Genomic DNA, 24,424 nt, shown 5'->3' on the forward strand with positions numbered 1-24,424 from the left:
ATTTCACCTCAGGGCACCTGCAATACCACACCATCTACCAAGCCATATCTATCACCATGAATAAAAACCTGCCTCATCTGGAAATTATGCCTTCTCTCTCTATTCCGCACCATACCCGTGTGAAAAAGCATCTTCCCTCAGCGGCCTCATTCAGTCCAGGCCTACACCAGAAACACATCCATCACCACTCACCCCCTAATCCTTTTCACAACAACTTTTGGCTGCCCAGAAGGTCGATCGTTTAGGATGCACCACCGCCATAATCTCCATTCACCAGATCTAGCATCCCTATAGCAGACCTGTCCTAATGTCCGATTCGAACCGAGAACGGATGCCATGCATGCCATTGTGACCTTGGTTCATATTGGTTCTCAAGTGAATAGATTGGAGAATGTACACAATATGATGCCATTTATGAAATGAAGATAACCAGGAATCTATATTTGATTTTAGCTCCTAGAATTTTATTTAGGTTCCATCCTTAATTCAAAAGAGTGGTGGAGTTTTGAAGGAGTGAGTTCATTCCCTGGCATAGATGTATAGAGATACATTGTGTGGATTTCTCAAGGGTGGGAAGTGAAGATATATGGATGTATGAGGATGATTTCCCGGTGTTGGATAGTATGGTTATATGTTGAATATAATGGATCCTCTGGGATTCCAGGGGATGGGTTCAGTTTAAATACTATCCGTGAATGATAGACATGGTACTTGTAGACTGATATGGGTACATGACACTGTGGCAGGTGTAAGGTCCAGACAGACTGTCTAAGTAATTATACAGCACTCGAAAGTATAAGTCGAAATCAGCTCATTATAAACAAGTCAGGTGGAGAGACCAAGAGACCATCAATATGTCGTGACCGCGCATGCACTATTACACTGATATCCCGCTATTTGCTGAAATTCATATAGAACATCGATGAATGAAAGAAAGGCGACTGTCCCAGCCATTATACCGCAATACATGCCAAAGTCAGAAACACACAAACGCCAAACCAAGCCCTTGCTGATAGATTGCTGTCATCATAATTCAAACGAATTCGCTCAGCTCAATGCAACATTCTAATGCATAAAAGATATATTCGTCGTCACACAAAGATTACGCCTATGTGGAGAAGACACCGGAACCGCCGGCGAACCAGGTGAAGGATAGAATGGTGATGGTGACCATGCCCATGGTAAATTTCAGACCCATGCGTTCTAGTTCGGAGAACGCGCTGCTGCATGTGGCGCAGACAAAGCCTATTGGAGGTTAGAATGTTGAACCAATTCGACGAAATGGTAACGTACCGTTGAGCGGAGTATACGGCTGCGAGCTGTACATCCCGAACGTGTATCCGCTTGCAGCGCTGAGATAGCCGGCACTCGCCGTCTCGGTAAGGGCTTTGCTCGCATCCCAAACGATCAACGTGTACGAAGCCGTCAACAGCGGGACCGTCGCATTGGCCTGGTACTTGCGAGTGTCCCAGATCACCTTCCCGGTTGGCCCCATGGTCATGTTGGTCGAGATCGTGTAGGTGGCACTGTTCAAACTGCACGAAGCTACGACATTGACAGCCGTTGGGCTGATAGTCAACGATGTGTAGTTCCACGCCAACGTCACATAGTCGCCGATTCTATAGTAGGATGTGGCGCCTTCGGTGGGGGTGAGCATGGAGATACCACCGGCACCGGCAGCAGGATTGATCGAGATGGACGACGTATTTGTGTAATGAGAACCTGTGCTGGTCTTCCCTGTGGCAGTGCCTGTTTGTGTAGTAGCCTGTGTACCGGTACCGGTACCGGTGACGGAGGTGCCAGTTCCTGTGGCCGACGCGGCCTTGGTCACTGAGTCGGTCTTGGATGCACTCTCAGTTGTAGCGGCGGCTCCGGTGGTGGCGCTCTCAGCTGCGGTGGTATCTTGACAGGTCAGTCAGTCAAGGGAACTAGCGAAAAGGTCGAGTGTCCGTGTCAGGAGATGGGGATACGAACCGGCCCGTTGCAACATTTCGCCGTGTGGGCGCCATGGCCAAGCGGTGGTGAGCGTCCCCAGCAGCAGGAAGAGGCACAGAACGAAAAGACGAGACATGGAACGCATTTTGGATAAAGCGATTGGACTTGTATGCGGCTGTGTTGATAGAACAGCAGAGGGGTCGGTTGACTCCCTTGGCAAAAATCAGGGTCCGATCGACGGGGACCCTTTCTCCCGGATGAACGACTGAAACAAAGCAACAGGGGTGCCAGTGACCGGGGAGGATGGACGACGAAAGCTGACGTCCCAAGTATCGCGAGGATAATCCGATATAGCGTGATGGCGGCTCAAGGCCCGAGGAGAAGCGCTGTGAGCTGCACAAAAAGGTGTTTTTCAGGCCAGCGGGACTGAAACATGCAGATCGTCTGATGGGTGAGTCTCGGCAGGGTCCAACGAGGGTCGAAGTTGGGGGGTAAACAAAGCGAGTGACAGGGACAGGTCGATCTCAGCAATCCGAGAGATGGGGAGAAAGATGAAGAAGATGCAAACGACCGACCGACAGCGAGTGAAGGAAGGAGAATTTCAACGAAGACCGACCGAAGCAGCGTCGGATCAGCGATGAGCAGAGAGCGAGAGACGAGCGACGGAGGCAAAAGAAAGGGCGATTCGAGGCGGGTGGCCGCGCCTTGCCTGATCGGGCCATTGCCTGAGACATCCGCGCTATTTTTGGCGGGCCATCGCCTGAGGCTGCTATCAGGCATCCCCCAGGCATCGACCAGGCATCCCCGACCGAGGGGGTGGTTTCACGTAGATAGTCTCTTCCCTCGGATAGAATAATCCAGCGAGATCATGACCCCCGGGCCCCAGCATTCTTTCCGGAGTGGACATCCCTACGGTGACACTGTGACACCGGTGTACTACTATCTAGTCTAGATAGTATGATCTCTACCGCTGCCCCCGCAAATCTGCGACACTAACCGGGCCCCGGCAGCCACTATTGCCAATTATTGGCCACTAAGATAAAACCACAAGCAACACCTGATTGGAAGCAAGCACTTCGATAAAGAAATAGCATTTTAGCTCTCTAGCACGGTGTAAATGCAAATGCTTTGAAAACAGAAGCTTCTCTAGAAATTGATGAAATGAAAAAGCATTCCTGATTATTCAACATCACATGCTTCGCGTACAACACAATCCTCCCCCCGGTCATCAAATCTCACTCACACACACATCATTATTAGTATTAACATTACTAGCGTCGGTCGTTTCACAGGCGTATTGATACAGGGTCCAATCTGTGTCGGGTTGGGAGAGAGGCGTATCCTCCCAAGTCCTTCGGGTCATATGAATCATCATCCACGCCACGCGCGTCATCGAGCCCTTCTCAGGGCCAGTGGCGGGGTCTAGACATCGTTCTTAGGAAGTGTATTCGGCCGTCAGGTCAACCTCGCTGCAAGAGGAAGGAATATCGGGCTGGTAGTATTTGTAGATGTAGAACAGCTGGGGTGCGTTGTGGTACCAATCACACACTAAATAGCAGCCGTGATTAGTAGCAGGTCCCGAGGTTACTCGAAAGGTTTTTGAGTTCACTCACCCAGCCAGCCTCCAAAGCCATTCGCTTCCGACCACTCGAAGTTGGTGCCACTGATGGAGAAATCTTCGTCGCCGTATCCAGTGTTGATCTGGACGGACTCCCAGGCTGCAAGCAAAGTTAATTTCACCGGTCGTCCATGTGGCACGGCAGACAGAACATGGCAAGGGAAAGGGACAAAAAGTCTAACCTGCATAGTTGTTCTGGGCACCCATCTTGAATCCCCAGGGGAAGGGGGTGCCAAGGTCAAACTGAGTGTGCGTGCCGTTCAGGAACGCCGGGCTGGCCGTTCCAACATCTGACGTGAGCACGGCATCATTGAACCCAGCACCCGTGTGGTAGGCATAGACGTAGAGGTTGTTGTGATCCTCATTGGAAGCACCGGTCGTCTTGAGGTGGAAGGTCCCGGTGGCGTTGCTGGCCGCGCGAGGGTACGCGATGGGACCGGCTGCCACGGTGGACGCCAGCAAAGCGAAGGAGGCGAGGAACTTCATGCTGAATTGTGTTGGTGGAAAGATGGTGTGAAGGGGGACAAGATAGATGATAGGCTCGTGGATAGGTCCTGAAATAGTACAATCCTGGGTATAGGAGAAAGAAGGATGGTGCGTGATGAATGATGGCTGAAATCGACGGGACGCCCTGCGTCTTTATATCGAATAGCCACCACGATCCACCTACAGCGGTGGGACGGTAAATCGGCGCCGAAATGCCTAAGCCGGAACAATGGATGGTGATCAGAGAAACACCAGTGAGAGGAGAGAAAAGTTTGAGCCAACCTGAGAATAGAAACCCACACGAATGCTGGGGGAGAAACTACTAGTAGAGAAAGTGGCCTGTGGAGGAGGGCAGTTGGTGGTTGGTGGATGGTGGTTCAAGTTGGCAGAACGAGTGGCCGAGAGGCGCACTTGGCAGCCACGACCCAGAGAGGCAGGCACAACTGGAGGGCATCTCCACCGCGCCGCCCACTGGGGTGCTCGGAGTGACCGCCCTCCCGGCCCGATTGGCTGGCTGGGCTTGGCCTCTCCGGCCGATGGGCTTAGCCGGACCAGTCAGCGTTGGGCGGCGAATTCAGCAGCAACGGGTGATTGGATCGCCGCGAAATGGAGGCGGGGGATCGATCATGGATTGAATTTGAAATGAACGAGGATGGCGGGGCTTGTCATGGCTGAGAGGCTGAGACATCGTCCTCTCTACTCCGAACGTTTGAGATGGATGGTATCGATACATCATCACCATCAGCAGCACATGCACTCATTGTCTCTCTTTACCCGGCACGGTTAAGATCGGATCAGATTGCTGACTTGTTCGTCTTCTATTTTTGTCCCCTCAACAATCCCTCAAACTTGAAGCAGCCGATCCTAATCTAGGTATCGGCTGATCACTCAATCAATGCCCGACCGATGGACCCTTTCTCACAGGAATGTCTTCAGCACTGCAAGCGGACAGGATTCTTCAGCTACTAGTATCGTCATCACCTAGAATTTAATCTCCCGGCAATTTAGTCCTCGTCATATGAACCATGTCTCCCCATTGGAGCCCAATGGTGGCTGATATTCAGGGGACAGCCCGTCTTGGGGCGTTGAGCATGATAATTATAGAAGTATGGAATACAGTACTAGATGTGCACCCAAGGTGGAGATGGATAGACTGCATGACCCCGTCCTGTTTGGGCCTGTGATAGTAATCCGTACACTGCAGTACACGGTAAGCCCTTGTCTTGGACTCAGGTGTTTCCATTGTGCGATGGCTGAGTACTCCGCACCCCATAGGAGCCCGAATGGCTGACATCATGATCGCCCGTTCCATTCGGGCCGCCTCTTTGGTTCACCCGGCGTTACATCACACAATGGGCTCGACTCCATGATTACGAGCCCTTTCCACGGATTCGATATCACTTTCGCCGGGGAACTGGGGCAGATGAGGGACTTGCCGATGTCGCTCGGCTGTCTCAATGATCAGATCCGAAAGTCAGTGCACGTCATGTACAGTTAGGCTACGTCGTATCTCCCTCCCCAATTGATTTATCGATGACCGCTGTATTGTACACGTGCAGTATTGTAGGGAAAATGGGATCGGCAGTTTCAGTCCAACTCCACGCTCGCCCAAAACATTGGTATCCCTTGTCACAATCCACATCCCTTCAAAGCCGATTAATCTAACCATCCACGGTTGTCCCATGTCCATTCGCCCCAGTCAAGACCGGCATATCAACGACTGGGCACGAGTTCAGTTGCCCGATAGAAGATGAATGACAGAGCATGATTATCTTCTTTGAGCATATTCAGGCTTCAAGGACCATTTGCCGCGCCCGTTCCGTCCGCCCTTGTTCAGCACGGCAATCGTCTTCAGCATTTCCTTGAATTCCGCCGACCGCTGCGGAGTGGTGCAGTAGCGGTTGAAATGATCGATCAACATTTGAGTAAATACTGCCCCGCCATGGGCCGTAATGAAATCTCGGATCATGGTTATGAAATCCACTCCGCTAGGTGTACGCGATGGGACAGGGCTGTTGCTGTTGCTGCTACTTCGTGACGAGGGTGCGCGCGCGGAGAGGTTGGCCAAGACGCTGGCTGAGGAGGGACCGGCTATCGCTCGTCTGGCTGTGCTGCTGCTTCCACCAAACGCAGGCCGGCTTGGGGCCTCCTCGGGTCTCCCAGCCAGGCCGAATTGGCCGGTCCAGGTTGGTGTCCCGATGGGCACAGCCCGCGCTGCCTCTCCCGCGCGCCGCAACTCCTCAGCAGCTTCAGCAGCAACCCTCTTCGCTTCTGCCTCGATTATCTTGGGGTCTGCTCGCACCACTCGCTTGCCATTCACGATCTGGTCATGCTCTAGGGCCGAATGGACCCCAGATCGAGCAAATATGCCTTCCATAATGCGAGACTCGGAGTTGACACCGGGAGTTTCTTTCTTTTGTTTGCTCCATTGCTCTTCGTCGCCCTGAAACTTTTCAACCGCCGCTATACCAACCACTTTGCTGATGTCCTTCTTCTCTTCCCGCAGATCATCCGACGCATCTCGTCCTTGAGCTGTTGCGCCAGGCAGTCGAGATGTGCTACCTCTGTTCTCATAAGTGACATCAGCATCTTTGAATATTTTGCTTGTCTCCGTAGGGCCCTGATTCTCTTCTCCTAAGGAGAAGAGATCATGGAGATCGCTCATTTGGAAAGTCTGGCGCTGTTTGGGATCTCTCAGGATCTTGTTCGTGAGGAACTGCTTGAAGATCTGGCGATGATAGATCTTCTCCTCAATGGTCCCAGCGGTCATAAGCCGGTAGACGGTGACCTCGCGCTTTTGTCCTAGCCTCCATGCTCGCTCCCGCGCCTGCACATCGGTAGAGGGATTCCAGTCTGGATCATATATAATAATCCGATCAGCCCCCGTTAGGTTTACGCCCAACCCGCCAACCTTAGTGGTCAGTAAAAAGACGTGCAGAGTTGGGTCATTGTTAAATTCGTCGACCATGGTTTGCCGGTGCTGGATGGGTGTAGTACCATCCATTCGACGGTAGTTGAACCCAGAGAGCGAGTTCACGAATTTCTCGAGTATATCCAGCATGATCCGATGCTGTGTGAATAGCAGAGTCTTATGCCCCGTATCCTTCCATAGCTCTAATAGCGACTTGACGACTTGCATCTTACCGGACTTGGACCCGCTGCCATAGCCCGCCGTTGCGGACAGCAGCTTGTGGTTTTGTAGATCGGGATGATTGCAGATTTTTCGTAGGATATCGACACCGTATAGAACCTGTCGACGCCCCCCAAGGATGGATTTCATTTCTTCGGAACCAAGAAATGTCTCGTATGCCTGTCGCTGCGCCTTCGTCAACTTACAGAACAGCACTTGTTCACTCTTTTTAGGCAAATCGGCTGCGACATCAACCTTGAACCGTTGCAAAAGATATGGGCTGATGGCATCTTTGAGAGTTTCGGCGCATTTAGCAGCCGTTTGTACCTGGAGATTAGAGGCGTTCGCGTATCCTCCTTGGCGAATGGGGAACTCGAATCGGTTTCGAAAGTTCACCAGGGTTCCTAGGCGCATTGGAAAGACAAAATCGAATAAAGACCAGAGCTCTGTGAGGTTGTTCTGCATTGGAGTTCCCGATAAGATGATACGGTGAGGTGTCCGAAGTTCTTTGCAATGGATAGTGATTGAGGTATTCGGATTCCGGATTTTGTGGCCTTCATCCAGAACAGCGCAACCCCACTCAGTCGGAATTAGAAGAGAGGCATAAGTTTGTAGACCCGAGTATGTTGTCACTAGCACATGCCCTTCCTCTACCACACGTTTGACAACTCTCCTAGCTGCTTTCGAGCCGGTTGGGATGCCGCGGGAACCGCAGGCGCTCCATTCCTGAGAGAGAAGAGCATCCTCTCTGCTGCTCTCATTCCGGATGTTGACCATTCCGCTACCGGACGTGTGCAGAATAGATACACGAAAAGGCGGCCACCAGCGGTGGAACTCGTTAACCCACTGCTTCATGACCGTGGCGGGGCATACGACAATGACGGGCCTGGTCAATTTTCTGCTATGATGAAGACCCGCAAGAAAAGCTATAACTTGAATAGTCTTACCAAGACCCATCTCGTCGCCGATGATGCCACCTACCTGTTGCTGCTGCAATTCCCATAGCCACTGCACTCCGGTCTTCTGATAATCAAACAAAAGAGGGTGTATGTCGCCGGGTATCTGATACCCGTTGCCATACAGCAAGTCCGCAACTGTGGGATGAGACTTGAACCATTCCTCCTGTTCGGCCTGATCAGGTCCATCTACAGAGTCTTCAGCGACATCCACTTCGGGGTCGTGGCCTGCTTCAAGAGCTCGCTTCCTAGCAGCTGCCCTTCGGGTAACCCAATATTGGAACCTGGATTGATACAGCTTTTCGTTCCCATCATCCATCCCGCTAAAATCTTCAACCTCGTTCGAAGGCTTTGGGGCCTTTTCTCGCATCGCAATTCGTTTTGGCCTCTCTTCAGGTAAAAACTCTTCTTCATCTTCTGATGAAGATGGTTGCTCCTCAGACTCCACGTAACTCGCAGATTCGTCTTGGTCCTCTGACTGAACCTCCTCGGGAACCTGTGCGCCTTGATCCAAGACTTCTTGTTCTACACGGGTCTCACTTATGTGAGAGCCATGGCCTATCTTTCGGCGCTTGGTTGCTCGAGAAACAGAAATCTCTTCTGGCACACCGGAGTCAGGAACCTCATCGAAGCCGAATCCTGGCCGCACAAGGTTACGGTGTGAAACCGCCGATCTATTTTTCACCTGTTCTATTGCTTCTTTTTCATCGCGTTCGTCCTCCGCATCGATGAGGGCATCCTGGAGACTGGCAAGAGGGCCATGGTTTGGCCCAGTACTCATATTAGAAAAGGGTGTGATCTTTCCAGTCCGAATGAGATAATCTCGGCGAGACTCGTTCGGCATCCGGCCAGTTCCAGTTGTCTGAGAAGCAGTCTCCTGTCCTCGGTGCCTGTCATCAATCCTTTGCTGAATTTCTATAAGGTCATTTGCCAATGCAGCATTGCGGGTTTCGAGCTTCTCGACTTCATTCCTGATACGAACTCTCGCAGATGTGCCAACTGGTTGTGACAAACTTTGATGCAATTTCAGAATTTGGGTTTCAAGCTTTCTGGGTAAGATGGTGAGTTCCACGCATGATTTTCGGCTTTATCATGGCCATACTGTTTCTCCAAAGTAGTTCTCTCCAGTCTTTTGATATCCCGTTCATCAGCCTGTTCCGTGAGCAACTTGTCGGCCTGACATGCTCGTCAGCATCACTCGGGCCTTTGACATGGTAAATCAATCGATCAAAAGTACCTGGCGAGAGATATCTCGTTCAAGATCATCCTGTTCACGAACGTCGGCCTGCAATTCTCGTAACCGGCTTGCTTCGTCGGTGTTTACCAAAAACCCCTGGTTTGGGGTTGCTGCCGGGTCTGATGCAAGTATCTGTGGCCTTTTGTCTTCTTGCATGCTTTCAACAGGATTATTCTCAGTCGGAGTCATATTTCCTTCCTTCATATTTGCCTCATCCATCATGTCTAAAGCCATTGAGAATCAAGCTTCGGTGGCAGTCGGTATATTTCCACCAACGTTTCGACTATCCTTCGCTATAATACTTAGATAACCATGAGTTCTAGATATTATCAGAGAGATGAGAGGGTACTATCAGGCGAATGTATAAAGTGTGCGGACGATAGAATATCAGGATTGTAGAAGCAAGTGGCGTCACCGATGTGTAGTTAAAAGTAGATCCGACAGAGGTCTAGAAAATCCCAGCGCTCAAAAGGACTGACCAATGACACGTAGGCTTGCGTATTTACTACAGCCACTCTCTGGATACCTCACACCTGGCTGCGACTAAGGAAGTGAAAAGAATCTTAGATTTTGGAAGACTGAGGACATCTAAACGGAGGACCGCGACGACTGATAACCATAAGCCCGGCAGAAAGACTTCACCGACTGCAACCTGGCCCTCACCGCCGTGGGTGCCTAGCCTTCCGGCTGTTAGTCATACTCCACGTAGCCTCCCACGTCACCGGGAAGGCTTTGGGGCCCGTGTGTTTGCCTCAGTTGACCTCCAGAATGACAGCCAGCTGATGGAGAGATCAAATCAACTAGGTAATCATAACATCAATCGAATCCCGCCCACCTCGGGTCTTTCTTCCGGGACAAATCATCGAGCACCGGAATACGCACTCGGGCCTGGTCTTGTCTGGCTATCCTCCGACTTGTAATGAATGCGATAGTTAAGTATTATGGGGGTGGCACACGCTGCAAACGGCGATGATGATGTGCATCCGTAGATTGGAGGGAGACGTCGTACAGAACTCGAGACATGACAATTGGCAGTTGTAATATCAGTCTAGTATGGATAATGCTTTCTTTACGATCGTCCAGAAGGTATCTATCTACTGGGACCCGGCTCAGGTATACTGAAATACTGAAATTGTAGTAGTGCTGAATGCCCAAGGGGCGGCGGAGATAGGTAGTCTTACATACCCAATGAAGGGCGATCGTCGTCAAGAGGCTGGTCGAGAGGCAGGTAACAGACTCGGGCCTCAGACAGACATGAGATAATTAATTTCCAGGAATCGATTCCCCAGTTACATCGGGATGGGATGGGATGGGATGGATAGGATATTAATTTAGTACAGTTCTAATCCTGGGGGCGTGGCTTGAGGGGAATGTTCCTGAACTACATCCATTGTTGTATTTAATACGGAGTAAATCTATCCTGTCTTGCTTGCCTCTCCCCTTGTTGCTTGTCTTCTTTTTCTGTCAACCGAACTGGGGTGGCCTCGATCTGCTGGCAGCCGATCCAATCTCAGCTACTACCTAGCCATCCATCCTACCGTGCACGGAATACCGAGAGGGGCACCGAGTCGTGAGATCAGTACTGTGTATAATAATAATAATAATAATAATAATAATAATAATAATAATAATAATAATAATAATAGTAGTAATACACAGTAAGTAGTAGGTAATTCGTAGGTTGGTCCGTGGGTGGCCCTTTCCCGGCACCATTTCCAAGCCCCAACCCAACGGCAGCCTGAGGCCTACGCCGGATCTCTGCGCAGCGTCAGAGGGCCATCTCCACCTCCACGAACTGAAATCACTACTGCCCTTCCCTCTCTTCCTTTCTTCCCCTCCGCACTAGTCGGTCTCTCTCAGTGCCCACTGTCTACCTGGACTTGCTTCCAGATTCCAACCCCCCCCCCCCCCCCAATCCCCCGTTCGGGTCTTTGTCCTCGACTGTACACTGCTGTCTGGATTCCCATCTTTCCCGGGAGTTCCAACAGTTGGTTCAGTCGCCATCCTCCTTCCAACCAACCCCCTTCGCGTGTCAGCTGCCGCATCGATATTGGCTGCTGCGTCGCACCCGTCATTGTGGATTGCGACCGCCCATCCCGTCCATCCACTGGCCGCCTCCCCTCGCCCCTTGAGCCCTCGTCACCAGAACAGTCTGCTGCTCAAATAATGAGGTTCGACGCAATCTGGAACTAGCATCAATTCCTCCGTTTCGTCTTCCCCCGATTTTCGAATTGCACCATCGCTTGTTGGTGTCCCGCGTCGTCTCCGCCTGATTGCGCTACGTGCATCTATCGTCCCCGCTGCTATCTAACCCCCGATCGTGGTGCATGTGCGCTGTCGACAGTGATAAATGATCATCATATGTCCGATCTGATCTGATCTCTCATTACATACTCAGAGACGCCGTCATAAGGGAGGGGAGAAATGGATTCGCAGTGGCAGCCCTACCAGGATCCCTTAATGGGGCATCCCGCGCAGTTCAACAACGGGTTGACGTCTAATCCACAACACCTAGCCTCAAAATACGGTGCCCAGCCACAACACTCTCAGCCGCCGGTGGGATACACCTACGAGCCTTTCCAGGCCCCCGGCACTACGGCCAAACCACCTTCGATCGGTACAGCGTCCAGAACCGTCTCCATGGCGTCGTCTCCAGCTGCGACGCCACGTAGTCGGGATTATGTCACCGATGCGGACACCACGATGGAGGATGCGGATCCGTACAACCGTGCCAAATACTCTACGAGACCGACCCAGCACAGCCGACCTTCATCACAATACTTTCCAACTGAGGAGTCGTCGGCAGCTCGCAGGTATTCTCCTATGAATGTCTTATCTTCTTCCTTGTCATTTAATGCGAGTCCGGGGAAATCGCATAACTCGTATGCTTTCCCGCCCGGGCCGAATCAACCACGACGGTCGCCGACAAGGGGTTCAAGCTACGCCTCACCCCCCCAGGCGTTTCAATCACCACCCTGTGAGTATCTATCTTTGCAGACAGTCAAATGTACAGCAACTAACATTTTCCGTGGCAGCTGCATCACGGCCCCCTAGACTCCCCCCTCTACAGCCCGCCGATATGAGTTCCGACCAGTACTACCCGCCCTCTGCGGGCTCCCAACTCAATGCGGCATTTGCGCAAGATGGTAGATCGCCTCGTTCTGCATCCATATCTGGGGGAAGCCATCAGCCGGGCCGAGGCCCTATACCAAAGTTTCAAAAAATCAAGTCCATCCAGGAACTCCAACCACGGATGAATGCGCAGCCAGCTTACAGACGCGCGAATCCAGAGGGTGGCTTTATTAGCGTAAGCATACCGAAGCTATGGGCTGTACAACTGGCACCTATTGACATATCCGCAGCCTCTTCAAGCGTTGACGACACACCTCCCAGCGACATACCGAATATGCAACCCGAATTTCAACTATGAGTCCTCGAGAAATCCGAGGCGGGTCCTTACCAAGCCCAGCAAAGGCGTGAAGAATGATGGCTATGACAATGAGGATAGTGACTACATTCTATATGTCAACGACATATTAGGCAGTGAAGAAGCAGGCCATAAGTACGTTAAGATTTCACGACATTTTGGAGATGCTTTCATTCCGTTATCTTCAGTCGTACTGATCGTTTCTAGGAATCGTTACCTCATCCTTGATGTTTTGGGTCAAGGAACTTTCGGCCAGGTTGTAAAGTGTCAGAATCTGAAAACGGGAGAAGTAGTAGCTGTGAAAGTCATCAAGAACAAGACTGCCTACTTCAACCAGAGCATGATGGAGGTGTCGGTCTTAGATCTGGTGAGTCCTTCATGGTCAATCCTTATTTGGCTCCTGCTAATGTCCGCCGCAGCTCAATAGCAGATATGATAAAAATGACGATCATCATTTGCTCCGGCTCAAAGATACATTTATCCATCGGCAGCATCTGTGCTTGGTATTCGAATTGTTGAGTGTCAATCTCTACGAGTTAATCAAACAGAACCAATTCCGGGGATTGAGTACGACTTTGGTACGCGTATTTGCACAGCAACTTCTAAACGCACTGAGCCTTCTGAACAAGGCGCATTTGATCCACTGCGATCTTAAGCCTGAAAACATCTTGTTGAAAAAGTGAGTAATTGACGGAACTGGAGCATATCTATAATATTGACTCCGTGCTCTTCCCAGTTTGGAGAGTCCCATCATCAAGGTCATTGATTTTGGGTCGGCCTGTGACGAGCGACAGACCGTCTACACGTATATTCAGTCCCGATTTTACCGCTCACCAGAGGTCCTTCTTGGCTTGCCGTACGCATATCCACCCCCCTCCCCCCCGGGACTCTATCCGTGACATGATTTCTCCATCTCTATACACGCCTGACTGACATCCTGTTAGCTACTCATCTGCGATAGACATGTGGTCTCTGGGATGCATTGTCGTCGAACTTTTCCTTGGCTTGCCATTATTTCCCGGGTCTTCGGAATACAACCAGGTCTGCCGCATTGTAGAAATGCTTGGTCTGCCTCCAACATGGATGCTGGAGATGGGCAAGCAGTCAGGTGAATTCTTCGAGAAGACCCAGGACGAGTTCGGTCGGAAAACATACCGGTTAAAGAGTCTGGAGCAATATTCTCGAGAGCACAACACAAAAGAACAGCCGAGCAAGAAGTACTTCCAAGCGTCGACGTTGGAAGAGATTATTCGCAGCTATCCCATGCCGAGGAAGAATATGAAGCAGGCAGAAATTGAACGAGGTCGGTGATTTCCAATCGAGCATACATAAACCTGCTAACTATTATCTTCAGAATTAAATAACCGAGTGGCTTTCATTGATTTCGTTCGTGGCTTATTGACGATCAACCCCCTCGAGCGTTGGTCACCACAGCAAGCCAAATTGCATCCTTTCATAACGCAACAGAAATTCACGGGACCTTTTGTTCCCCCGATGAACCTGAAGTATTCGTCGCTGAACAAGACCGTTGCTCCTGGAATCCAACAACAACAGCAAGCAGAAGCTGCCAGTAAACAGAGGGCAGCACAAGCAGCCCATGCTCAATCAGCCGCCCAGAATGCATATGCTATGCAGTTGAATCAGTTCCATACGCCCACACATGCTCAGCCGCCACCGCCGCCTATGTACAACGGCATGTTCACTGGTCACCAACAAGGTGCCCCTCCACCATACCCCACCCAGCCACCAGCCTACGGCCATCAGATGAACCTCATACCGGGGCAGGTGCCCCAAGCACAATACGCACCATCCCAAAGCCTGTACGCGCAAGCGACAACTCGAGCTGGGCGGCAGCGTGCGTCCACCATGGACCCTCAGGGGGGAGGTATCCCACCGACAATCCAACGTGTGGCCAGCCACCTCGACCCCAATGCACCTATTCGGTTGCAGCCTAGCCCGGCATATTATCCACCTCCTCCAGATGGGTATGTCGACCCCAATTCTGCCGGCCAAAGACGACGGGGAAGCCGTACAGGCGGGACAAGAAACCGCGACTTTATTCGGACCCTTGAAGATGGCGTTCTTGGGGGCGAAGGCTTTATGGGCCAAAACCAGTGGCATTGAGTGCATGCATGTCAGGAGCAGGTTGGTGGCACCCCAAGGTGCATCGACCTTACGGACAAGTCATTTCCTTTTATGAGCAAGTATGGGCTGCATACGCATGCATAGCTAGGTGGGCGCAGAGCTACACCAATATGAGCTCCCCTGTCTGCTTAGTATCTGGGAGACTGTTTGATCCCGAGCTCAGTCCGACCAGCTTCTCCCGATACCTGGATGGGTCCCTGATGCGAATGAGTTATGTTTTCATAGTGCTGCGACAATCAGTTTGCCTTGTTAGTAGGCACGGGACGGAACAAAGTCCCCCTGCACGACAGGAGGCATAACTTCCCACAAGATATATTTACCGTCAGACCTCCGCCGTGGCGGTGAACGCGGGTGGACTACCCGTCGAGTTTCCGCACCCCGCTACGGAGGATAGGTGCACCTTTCCCTATAGTTGAACGCTGCAGGGTTCCCGATGCTCATGCTCATTTTATCATTCTCCCCTGTCCATTCTCCTAGGTCTGTATGTGGCTGTTTTCAGCATAGCCAGGAGTACTTGGAAAGACCGCGATATATGTTGATTCTTGAATTTCATGTCCTTCTACCGAATATTTGCACAGAGATGCCACTGCTATGCGCCATGCAAGACATGTCCTTCTCTTCTTCTGTTCTGTTTCTTTTGCGCGATTTTTCGAAGAACCACATCACTGTAACTTGGATATCAAAATATGAGAAGTGAGGCCCGGGTCAGAGGGGCCGGAAAAGCTAGGCTGCTCTCCTTTTTTTCCCCACGGGGTGTCTGCTAGATGAACCCGAACGAGTCGAGCCAAGCACGTATGCGTACCGGGAGGAGGGGAGGAGGGGAGGAGGTGGTGGGGGAAGGGCCCCTGCAACAGTTGGGTCGTATCTAGTGTGCTGTGTAGGTATGAAGGGAACCGGAGCTCCGCAATACCGTCGTAGGCCGTGGATCATGGATCCAAAAGAGTCTGGAGTGGGAGGGGAGGAGTCCAAAAGGACAAAGCCATCCGCGTCCCGGAGCTGCCGCCTGCCTGTTGTGGTTAGGCGCCGGCTCGCTTAAATTTCGTGTGTGACTCGCGCCCGCCCAACCTCTGCGGCTCCGAACCCTCACAACGGATTTTCCTGCCAGGCAACAGACCAGACCGATCGGCCTTTTCACCTGCGTCTACCCCCCGGCCGCCGACAGAGACCGCCGTCCTTAGATTTCCGCGACTTTCCCCGATCTCGAGCGTCTGAAAACCCACCCACAACCATGTCGCGTTTCTTCTACGGTGGCGGTAGTGACAGCGAGTCCAGCTCTTCCGACGAGGAGGAGGTCTACTCCGATCGCGAGGAGGAGGAGCAGTCCGAGGAGGAGTCCAGCGAGGAAGAGGAGTCGGATGAGGAGTCCTCGTCCGAGGACGAGGATGCCGGTAAAACCGGTGCCAACCGTTTCATCAAGAATGTCTCCGAAAGCGAAGAAAGCGAGGACGAGGAGCGAGTGACTGTCGTCAAGAGTGCCAAGGACAAGCGGCTGGAGGAGCTCGAAAACACCGTGAAGCTGATCGAAAATGCCGAGAAAATCAATGATTGGGCGGTCATCTCGACAGGTGCGTTGGCCCTGGGGTGAAGATGATGGATTCTGGGTCCGCGGGAAAGGGGAGGAAGCGCTTCGATACTAACATGGGTGCATAGAGTTCGACAAGCTGAACCGTCAAATCGTCAAGATCGTCCAGTCCGGCCCTACCCCTAGAATCTACGTCAAGACCGTCGCGGACCTGGAGGATTTCGTCAACGAGACCATGTCGAAGCAGAAGTCTAGCAACAAGAAGATGAACGCCAGCAACGCCAAGGGATTCAACGCCGTGAAGCAGCGTATCAAGAAGAACAACAAGGACTATGCCGTTCAGATCGACAAGTACAGGCAGAACAAGGACACCTTTATGGACGCCAAGGAGGAAGTGGCCCGCCCCGTCGCCGCCGCCCCTCGCCTGACCAAGATCGAGCGTATCGAAGCCCCTGTTGAAGTTGCCAGCACTGACGATGGTTTCGCAACCGTCGGCCGTGGCGGCAAGACCCTCCAATACACCCCCGAGAGCATCCTGAAGCACCTCCGTGTCATTGTCGAGTCCCGCGGAAAGAAGAACACGGATCGTCTGGAGCAAATCCGGACCATGGAGAAGCTTCTGGAGGTTGCTCAGTCCCCCTACCAGCGCATCCGTATCTACCTGACCATGATCTCCACTCGTTTCGATCTTACTTCGTCGTCCACCAGTAACTACATGGCCGTCGATCAGTGGAAGTTCGCCGAACAAGAGTTCGCTACCCTTCTGTCCGTTCTCGAGAACAACCGCACCTATGTCGTTACTGAGGGTGCTGAGGAGTGGGAGGACGATGAGAAGCAGCCCCAGCCCGCTCCCGGCGAGGTCCTTCACATCCCCGGCAGCATTGTCTCATACGTCGAGAGACTGGATGATGAGCTCACCCGTTCCCTGCAGCACATCGACCCCCACACTGCCGAGTACATCGACCGTCTGGGTGATGAGAAGCAGCTGTACACCAACCTTGTGCGCACCCAGGTGTACGTCGAGGGTCTTACCAAGGCTGAGAAGAGTGATCCCAGACAGGACAGCCTTAACCGGGTGGTCATGAGGAGATTGGAGCACATCTACTTCAAGCCGTCTCAGGTTGTCACGATTCTGGAGGAGGGTACCTGGAAGGCTCTTCCCTCGGAGTTGGACACCAACATCACCCCTCGCGCCAACACGGGCGATGTGACCAACCTCGTTCAGACTCTGTGCAACTACCTGTTCAAGAACAGCGATGGTATCATCCGGGCTCGTGCTATGCTGTGCCAGATCTACTTCCTTGCCTTGCATGACCAGTACTACCGCTCTCGTGACCTGATGCTCATGTCCCATCTTACGGAGAACATCGCCAACTTCGACGTTAGCACCCAGATTCTCTTCAACCGCACTCTTGTTCAAATCGGTCTGTGCGCTTTCAGGGCCGGCCTGATCTACGAGGCTCAGAACACTCTCTCTGAGGTTTGTGGCAGTGGACGTCAGAAGGAACTGTTGGCTCAGGGTATCATCCTCCAGCGCTACTCTACTGTTTCGCCTGAACAGGAGCGCCTGGAGCGTCAGCGTCAGCTGCCCTTCCACATGCATATCAACTTGGAGCTCCTCGAGTGCATCTACCTCACATCGAGCATGTTCTTGGAGGTTCCCTTGATGGCTCAGACCTCGTCCTCCCCCGAGATGAAACGCCGTGTCATCTCCAAGACCTTCCGTCGTATGCTGGACTACAACGAGCGCCAGGTCTTCACCGGCCCCGCCGAAAACACCCGTGACGGTGTCATCATGAGTGCCAAGTTCCTCGCTGCGGGTGACTGGAAGAAGGCCGCGGAGATGCTCAACTCGATCAAGATCTGGGATTTGATGCCCCAGCCCGACAAGATCAAGGAGATGTTGTCCCAGCAGATCCAGGAGGAGGGATTGAGGACATACCTTTTCACCTACGCTCCCTTCTACGACAGCCTCTCCATCGCCACTCTGGCTACCATGTTCGAGCTCCCCGAGAAGAAGATCGCCGCCATCATTAGCCGTATGATCTCTCACGAGGAATTGGCAGCTGCTCTCGACCAGGTCAATGACGCCATTGTGTTCCGCAAGGGCGTTGAGCTCTCGCGTCTCCAGTCCCAGATCGTCACCCTTGCAGACAAGTCGATGAACCTTCTGGAGGCCAACGAAAAGACTCTCGAGCAGCGTACTCAAGGCATGGCCAACGCCTTCCAGCGCGATCAGGGCGCCGGCGCCCGTGGTGGCCGTGGTCGTGGACCTCCTGGCCAAGCCCGTGGTGGCCCCAGATTCCCTGGTGGCCAGCAGGGTCGTCGGCCTGGTGGACAGCAGTTCGGCGGTGGTGCATTGGGCGGAGCGATCAAGGCATAAAATTGAATCTAATGGCATTGATTTCTTTTCATGGTTCTAATGCTCCTTCTGGAATTTAACTGCGTATGATTCCATGTGCTCTTACCCATTATGGTCATTTCTTTCTCGCTGGGCGACTGTTATCGCCCTTTTCTTAGATTTTCCTACTGTCACGCATATCGTATTTTACTATCCGCAGATGAATATCACGTTTGGAATGAACGAGGGAAATACGGAGATGTGAACGTTCAAAGTGTGCATTGAGGGTGCAAAGAGTAGTTCAAGATTTCTCACGTATAGGCAGTAGATTCCCAGACAACGGTGATATCCTCCCCCGGCTGAAAACATACAAACGGCTATAACATAGCAGTCTTGTTGGAGGCAGACTTGTACTATATACATATAGACGCAGTCCCACAAGCCGTCATCCATCAACGCGGTTCGGACAAGACCACAATTCTGCCATGGTGGACTCTAGGCCAAGTGCCCACTGCATATTCTAATCCGCTTCGGTCTGGCCCATTTTTAACAAGGCTTATACGTTAAGGCGAGTATTCGACTTAACGATCCAGTACCGATAGACACTTGTATCAGCCCCGAATCCCTATAGTGTTGCTTTTTCGGTCATGATATATAAGCCGAGGACAAGATGTTGTGCTAATCCCAATGGCGTTCGCTAACATAACGCCGCACTCAACCACTGTCATCTAGTAGGTTTTGAGGGGACCAGTATTCGTTTTCTTCCGCTTGAGCATCTATCCAGACCAGACCATCTGCTAGAAGATCATCAATAACGGTCTGCGATCGAGCCTTTTCCCAGTTAAGGTTTACTTGCAACATCGATATGCTCACGTAACCCAGAATCTGGATAACCTCAAGCACTGTGGCCTGATCTGTATTCAGCTCCTTTGGGATCGATCGAATATATTGCTTGCTTCCAACTCGAATAATCGAGAACCCCGAGCCAAGCGGCTCGAGACTCTTAACAGCCCGAAGAACATCGTCACTACATAGTGGGGAATATGACGTGGGTCAGTGCTGTCACTACTGCATGGGCCAGGCGTGCATACTCTGTAACTTCTAGTCCACTGCCAATAGCCTTGCCTTTGCCTACTCTTTTCCGGCATTCCTCCACCCCGATCAAGCCGCCGTTCTCGCTTCGGGTTGCTCGGCAAAGTTCCACCACTCGGACAGCGACTTCGAAGTAGAAGTCATTCATGTCTCCACCCATGATCTGAGTCCAGAAGCTGCCAATCTCGCCTAATCCTTTCCGCGCGTTCTTGCCTTTGACATTGCTCGCTGCAAGGGGGTCGACCCCAATCGCATTGCACATACGGGCAAACTCCGCTCGAAACGTCGGATTCGACTTGATCGTAGAGCTGTGTTCCAGCGCGAAGGTGTGGAGCAACGACTGGAATACAGACAGCTGCGTCTGCAACGAGGAGAGGTGGGAGGAGCGCAGGGTGGCGCCATGGCTAGCAAAGAACTGGCTGGCTTGAGTCCGGTTGGCAAAGGCGCCAAGTCCGACGCCTCGACGAGTAGCCATGGCGATTTGCAGTCTGACCTTTGGGGGGGAGTGAGGGCGTGGGGTAGGAGAGGGCCCGGATGTTGTCATGCGGCCACTGGCGCTTATCGGAGCCGGTCAGCTGACCCGTTGATACCCTGTATCGATAAGGGCTGGCCGGACCAAAAGTCCAAAAGAGAGCATATGGGCCGGCCATCTGGGCTAGCCGTCTTGGGCTTAGCGCATGAGATCCACCCACACAACCCATTTTTCTCGAAGTTGCAGCGATTTTTCTTCTTGATCTTCTTCCAGTACGACAGCCTTCGCCAAATCGCCCAACTCGCGAACTCTACGGACCGTCACAATGGCCTCCACTGCTACGTGAGACTCCCTTTGAGATCCCCAGCGGCTGATTCGCTGTACGAGCCTGTGAGGTTCAGTTATAGTCGTCCTTTCTCGCTGGAGATGCTGCGATCAGAAACGGTCGCTAAGCACCAGCTCGATCTTTCCCGCGACCGCCTCTCCCCTGAATCGCCTAAGAACATATTAGGAACATGAGGATCGGATGAGGCGTGGTCTGGGGTGTTGAGGTTGAAGGTGTTACAACCTTCGCCTCCAAAAGGATTGTTGTCAGCTATCATCGTGTGCTATGCGCCATAATTGGACACGGCCCAGGTGAAGGGCGTCAATACCACTTCCTGAGCGCTATGCTTGGGGTTTTGTCGGATGAGGATAGTTTACTTGTCATTGTCGCTGCGGGCTTGCAATCCTTGTGCTGGAAATGCACAAGCAGTAGCGGGCCCAAACGTGCGCTTAACAGGTGAAAATCCTACCTCACCGATCAAAGGGATGTCGTCGGGTGCTTTTATCATTTGCCTTCAGTACGAGAATGTGGCACTATAGCTGCAATTCTAACACTCGGCGAAAGTCCATTGTGTAACCAATGCGGACGGACTATACTGACCTTAACAGCACTGTCCCCACCCAGGAGCAGGTCCTCGTCCCCGAGACCCTCCTCAAGAAGCGCAAGAGCCAGGAGCAGGCTCGCGCTGTTGCCCGTGAGGAGGCCGAGAAGAAGAAGGCCGTAAGTGTTTACCGATTTTCTTTTTTTCCTTCTCTTCCTTCTATAGTGATGACAACAACCTATCACGCGACTAGACTACGGTCAATGCTGTCGCTTCGTTAACCATCTTTCGGGGCTGAAAATGAAGCTTCAAATGATTTTTGTTCTTGAGTCATTTGATTAGGCCATCTGCTAACAGATGAATCCAGGCCAACAAGGAGAAGCGCGCCGTCATCTTCAAGCGTGCCGAGTCCTACGTCAAGGAGTACCGCGATGCTGAGCGCGAGAAGATCCGCCTTGCCCGCGTTGCCCGCAAGGAGGGTAACTTCTACGTTGCTGACGAGCCCAAGCTTGTCTTCGTCATCCGTATCAAGGGGTAAGTTCAGGCTTGATGATGTCCTCCATCAGTGTCTTGTATTAACAGCTTTCTAGTATCAACAAGATCCCTCCCCAGCCCCGCAAGATCCTCCAGCTGCTCCGTCTGCTCCAGATCAACAACGGTACCTTCGTCCGTCTTACCAAGGCTACCCAGGAGATGTTGACCATCATCAACCCCTACATCGCCTACGGTTACCCCAACCTCAAGTCCATCCGTGAGCTCGTCTACAAGCGCGGTTACGGAAAGGTCGACAAGCAGCGTGTTGCCCTCACTGACAACCAGATCATTGAGGAGCACCTCGGCAAGTACGGCATTGTCTGCATGGAGGATCTGATCCACGAGATCTACACCGTTGGCCCCAACTTCAAGCAGGCCAACAACTTCCTGTGGCCCTTCAAGCTCTCCAACCCCACTGGTGGCTTCCACACCCGCAAGTTCAAGCACTTCATCGAGGGTGGTGACTACGGTAACCGTGAGGAGAACATCAACGGCCTCATCCGCCAGATGAACTAGATTCATTCTCGGTGATGGTTGTCCGTACCGGGTTGTAATGAGGTCCGACTTTCCTAGTTAGCGGGTACTGGTCTAAAAGCTGGGTTCAAAAATTCAAAAGCTTCGTACAACCTGATCTTGGTCACTAGCATTGTAATATGTTTCCTATAGTTTGGCAATGTAAATGTGTATCCCGAGCTGCTGCCTCTCAGTGTTCGTTCTTGGAACTCCACTCGTTCAAATCACTCAGTTCCTCTGTAGGCCTAGTGGCCTCGATAGTTGTCCTGGCGCGAAGTGTTCGATGAGGATCCCTATACATGCACATGACCTCGAATATAATATCAATGAATGCTTTTATTCCTATGGGTGTTATGTTCAGTTTATCCTTTTGGGTCTTTTGATTCATGTCTCCTTTTATCCCTATTCGTTGTATGAATAGTCTAATGGTGTTAGAATATGCAATATGTACTCGTATCTCGAGATATATATATGGACCTCGCAATCCCTCCAATATTCCCTCAACGCGGGATCATCAAATGAACCCTTTAGATTCGAATGACCTCTTGAACTTTTCTGTTCTTATCCACGACCAAACGAAGCTGCCTTCCTTCCCACCCAGTCGATGGAGCTGATGCGGTAGTAGCATGGGGGACAGGCTTGAAAGCGCCCTGCCGGAGGGTTTCGCTGAAAAGTTCATAAGACGGATAATCTAAATCTTCAATCAGCTTATCATCCCAAGCTTCCAATAAATGACCCTCACAGCCGTTGACAAAATGAGTAACCTGTTCCTCAGTCATCCCAGTCCCCTTAGCAGCGCGAAGTGTCCTCTCCTGCTCCTGTCGCCAATCATAGACGAAATGCAGATCCTGCGCATCTCTATAAAAAAATCAGCACAACAGATCCCAAGCATAGCCATCAATCCATCCACTCATCACTCACATATGAATCAGAGCATCCAACTGACTGCACAACCAATTAGCCCCGTCCAATCACATCCAATCCAAATACCAGAACCGCATAAACTCACTCCGTAATCAAATCATATCTCCTCAGCGCATTGTTGACCGTCTTGACATCCTCAAACTCCACGAATCCCAATCTCCCCTTATATGAACCACCACCCTGCTCCCTCCGCCGAACCGCCTCCTCCCACTTCCCCCGCAACACCTCCTCATCCCACGCTCGGAACCCAACACACCACCCCTCGAAGATGACAACCTTCACCTGCTCCTCCCCATCCTGATTCACAATCTCCCACTGCTCCCCCGGAACCCGATTCCCCTGTCCCGAAAACGCGGACTTATCGTACGCCGGAACCGCCGTGCGACGACCCGCCCGCAGAGAAGCAAACACCTCTTCTGCTAGCGCTAGATCATGAGTCCCAGGTTGGCCGCGGTGCTGGAGAAGAGGATTCGAGGGATGAGCCTTGGCTAGGTTACGCTGTTCCTCGTGGGTGAGGTAGAGGTCGTCGAGGGACAGAGTGACCACGGAGAGGGAGTAGGGCGGGGATCGAAGGGTGGATTGGAGGGTGGAGACCTGATAGACGAATTGGTTAGTCTTTCTTTCTGTTTCTCGATTGACAATGGGTGTGGTGCTCCTCGGCTCACATACCAGGACTGTTTTGCCGGCACCCTGGACGCCGTTCAGACCGAGGAAGAATGGCGGGGTATTGGTGGGATGCCGCGCTTGGTGGGCTTTTAGGCGTTCCAGTAGGAACGGGATGCAGTGTTGGGATTTGTCGTCGATGATTTCGGGCATAATGGGTGGCTAGGGGGTGGGAATGGTGCTTTTGGGAGGAGGAGGAAGGAAGAGATCGTTCTATTTGTTTATGTTGTTGGGGTTTTATATGGATGGAGGGACTACGATGATGGTATACAGTGGACTACTACTGCTAAGCTTCGGAGGTGATCCGAGCGGGAAAACCTGGGGGCAATTGTTTTGGCTGAAGTATTCCCCGCCATGACTGAGACGTAGCACAGTTCTCCGGAGGTGGATCTGTATCCCTTGAAGATGCATAGCTTCTATTAGACTGACTGAATAGACTGAACAAACTGAATTAGAAGAGGATCAAGTGACTGGCAGCACGTGGCATGACGTTGGTTGAGAATCACATGTCTGAGTCAGCAGGGCAGCACAGGCCTGAGGAAGTCAATGGATTCGAAAGCCTG

At 52.0% G+C, this 24,424-nt stretch overlaps 9 protein-coding genes across 9 annotated transcripts; 4 read left to right on the plus strand and 5 right to left on the minus strand.

The window, feature by feature from the left end:
* Positions 1 to 727: 727 nt before the first annotated feature.
* BO94DRAFT_330667 (uncharacterized protein) lies at positions 728 to 2,190 on the minus strand. Its single transcript, XM_025606973.1, has 3 exons — positions 1,975 to 2,190; positions 1,294 to 1,890; positions 728 to 1,245 (listed from the first exon to the last, which is right to left on the minus strand). The coding sequence occupies exons 1-3, from the start codon at positions 2,078 to 2,080 to the stop codon at positions 1,109 to 1,111; spliced, it is 840 nt and encodes a 279-aa protein (XP_025461763.1). The 5' UTR covers positions 2,081 to 2,190; the 3' UTR covers positions 728 to 1,108.
* A 964-nt stretch (positions 2,191 to 3,154) lies between these two features.
* Positions 3,155 to 4,407, minus strand: BO94DRAFT_540583 (uncharacterized protein). The gene is made up of 3 exons (XM_025612943.1): positions 3,736 to 4,407; positions 3,549 to 3,653; positions 3,155 to 3,483 (listed from the first exon to the last, which is right to left on the minus strand). Exons 1-3 carry the CDS (start codon positions 4,037 to 4,039, stop codon positions 3,371 to 3,373), a joined length of 522 nt encoding a protein of 173 aa, XP_025461764.1. The 5' UTR covers positions 4,040 to 4,407; the 3' UTR covers positions 3,155 to 3,370.
* Positions 4,408 to 5,807: 1,400 nt separating this feature from the next.
* Positions 5,808 to 9,596, minus strand: BO94DRAFT_591083 (DNA-dependent ATPase RAD26; the record flags this gene model as incomplete). The annotated part of the gene is made up of 3 exons (XM_025616085.1): positions 5,808 to 9,174; positions 9,228 to 9,301; positions 9,363 to 9,596. The coding sequence occupies 3 exons, from the start codon at positions 9,594 to 9,596 to the stop codon at positions 5,808 to 5,810; spliced, it is 3,675 nt and encodes a 1,224-aa protein (XP_025461765.1).
* Positions 9,597 to 11,786: 2,190 nt separating this feature from the next.
* BO94DRAFT_551423 (putative protein kinase Yak1) lies at positions 11,787 to 14,913 on the plus strand (the record flags this gene model as incomplete). Its single annotated transcript, XM_025613544.1, has 8 exons — positions 11,787 to 12,339; positions 12,398 to 12,669; positions 12,725 to 12,924; positions 12,997 to 13,156; positions 13,209 to 13,468; positions 13,526 to 13,645; positions 13,734 to 14,092; positions 14,144 to 14,913. The coding sequence occupies 8 exons, from the start codon at positions 11,787 to 11,789 to the stop codon at positions 14,911 to 14,913; spliced, it is 2,694 nt and encodes an 897-aa protein (XP_025461766.1).
* Positions 14,914 to 15,814: 901 nt separating this feature from the next.
* On the plus strand, positions 15,815 to 19,079 carry nip1 (translation initiation factor eIF3 core subunit c). Its single transcript, XM_025610427.1, has 2 exons — positions 15,815 to 16,499; positions 16,585 to 19,079. The coding sequence occupies exons 1-2, from the start codon at positions 16,163 to 16,165 to the stop codon at positions 18,837 to 18,839; spliced, it is 2,592 nt and encodes an 863-aa protein (XP_025461767.1). The 5' UTR covers positions 15,815 to 16,162; the 3' UTR covers positions 18,840 to 19,079.
* Positions 19,080 to 19,511: 432 nt separating this feature from the next.
* BO94DRAFT_561300 (ESCRT-II subunit protein SNF8) lies at positions 19,512 to 20,364 on the minus strand (the record flags this gene model as incomplete). Its single annotated transcript, XM_025614209.1, has 2 exons — positions 19,512 to 19,824; positions 19,889 to 20,364. 2 exons carry the CDS (start codon positions 20,362 to 20,364, stop codon positions 19,512 to 19,514), a joined length of 789 nt encoding a protein of 262 aa, XP_025461768.1.
* Positions 20,365 to 20,526: 162 nt separating this feature from the next.
* Positions 20,527 to 22,277, plus strand: BO94DRAFT_561301 (60S ribosomal uL30 domain-containing protein; the record flags this gene model as incomplete). The annotated part of the gene is made up of 6 exons (XM_025614210.1): positions 20,527 to 20,550; positions 20,643 to 20,703; positions 21,170 to 21,173; positions 21,295 to 21,406; positions 21,595 to 21,761; positions 21,818 to 22,277. The coding sequence occupies 6 exons, from the start codon at positions 20,527 to 20,529 to the stop codon at positions 22,275 to 22,277; spliced, it is 828 nt and encodes a 275-aa protein (XP_025461769.1).
* Positions 22,278 to 22,326: 49 nt separating this feature from the next.
* Positions 22,327 to 22,748, plus strand: BO94DRAFT_330848 (uncharacterized protein). Its single transcript, XM_025606974.1, has one exon. The coding sequence runs from the start codon at positions 22,441 to 22,443 to the stop codon at positions 22,693 to 22,695; it is 255 nt and encodes an 84-aa protein (XP_025461770.1). The 5' UTR covers positions 22,327 to 22,440; the 3' UTR covers positions 22,696 to 22,748.
* A 53-nt stretch (positions 22,749 to 22,801) lies between these two features.
* On the minus strand, positions 22,802 to 24,014 carry BO94DRAFT_591088 (TDA10 family protein; the record flags this gene model as incomplete). Its single annotated transcript, XM_025616086.1, has 4 exons — positions 22,802 to 23,132; positions 23,196 to 23,219; positions 23,284 to 23,792; positions 23,868 to 24,014. 4 exons carry the CDS (start codon positions 24,012 to 24,014, stop codon positions 22,802 to 22,804), a joined length of 1,011 nt encoding a protein of 336 aa, XP_025461771.1.
* Positions 24,015 to 24,424: the final 410 nt, after the last annotated feature.

The sequence above is a fragment of the Aspergillus sclerotioniger genome (assembly GCF_003184525.1).
Source record: "Aspergillus sclerotioniger CBS 115572 chromosome Unknown BO94scaffold_50, whole genome shotgun sequence".
NCBI lineage: Eukaryota > Fungi > Ascomycota > Eurotiomycetes > Eurotiales > Aspergillaceae > Aspergillus > Aspergillus sclerotioniger.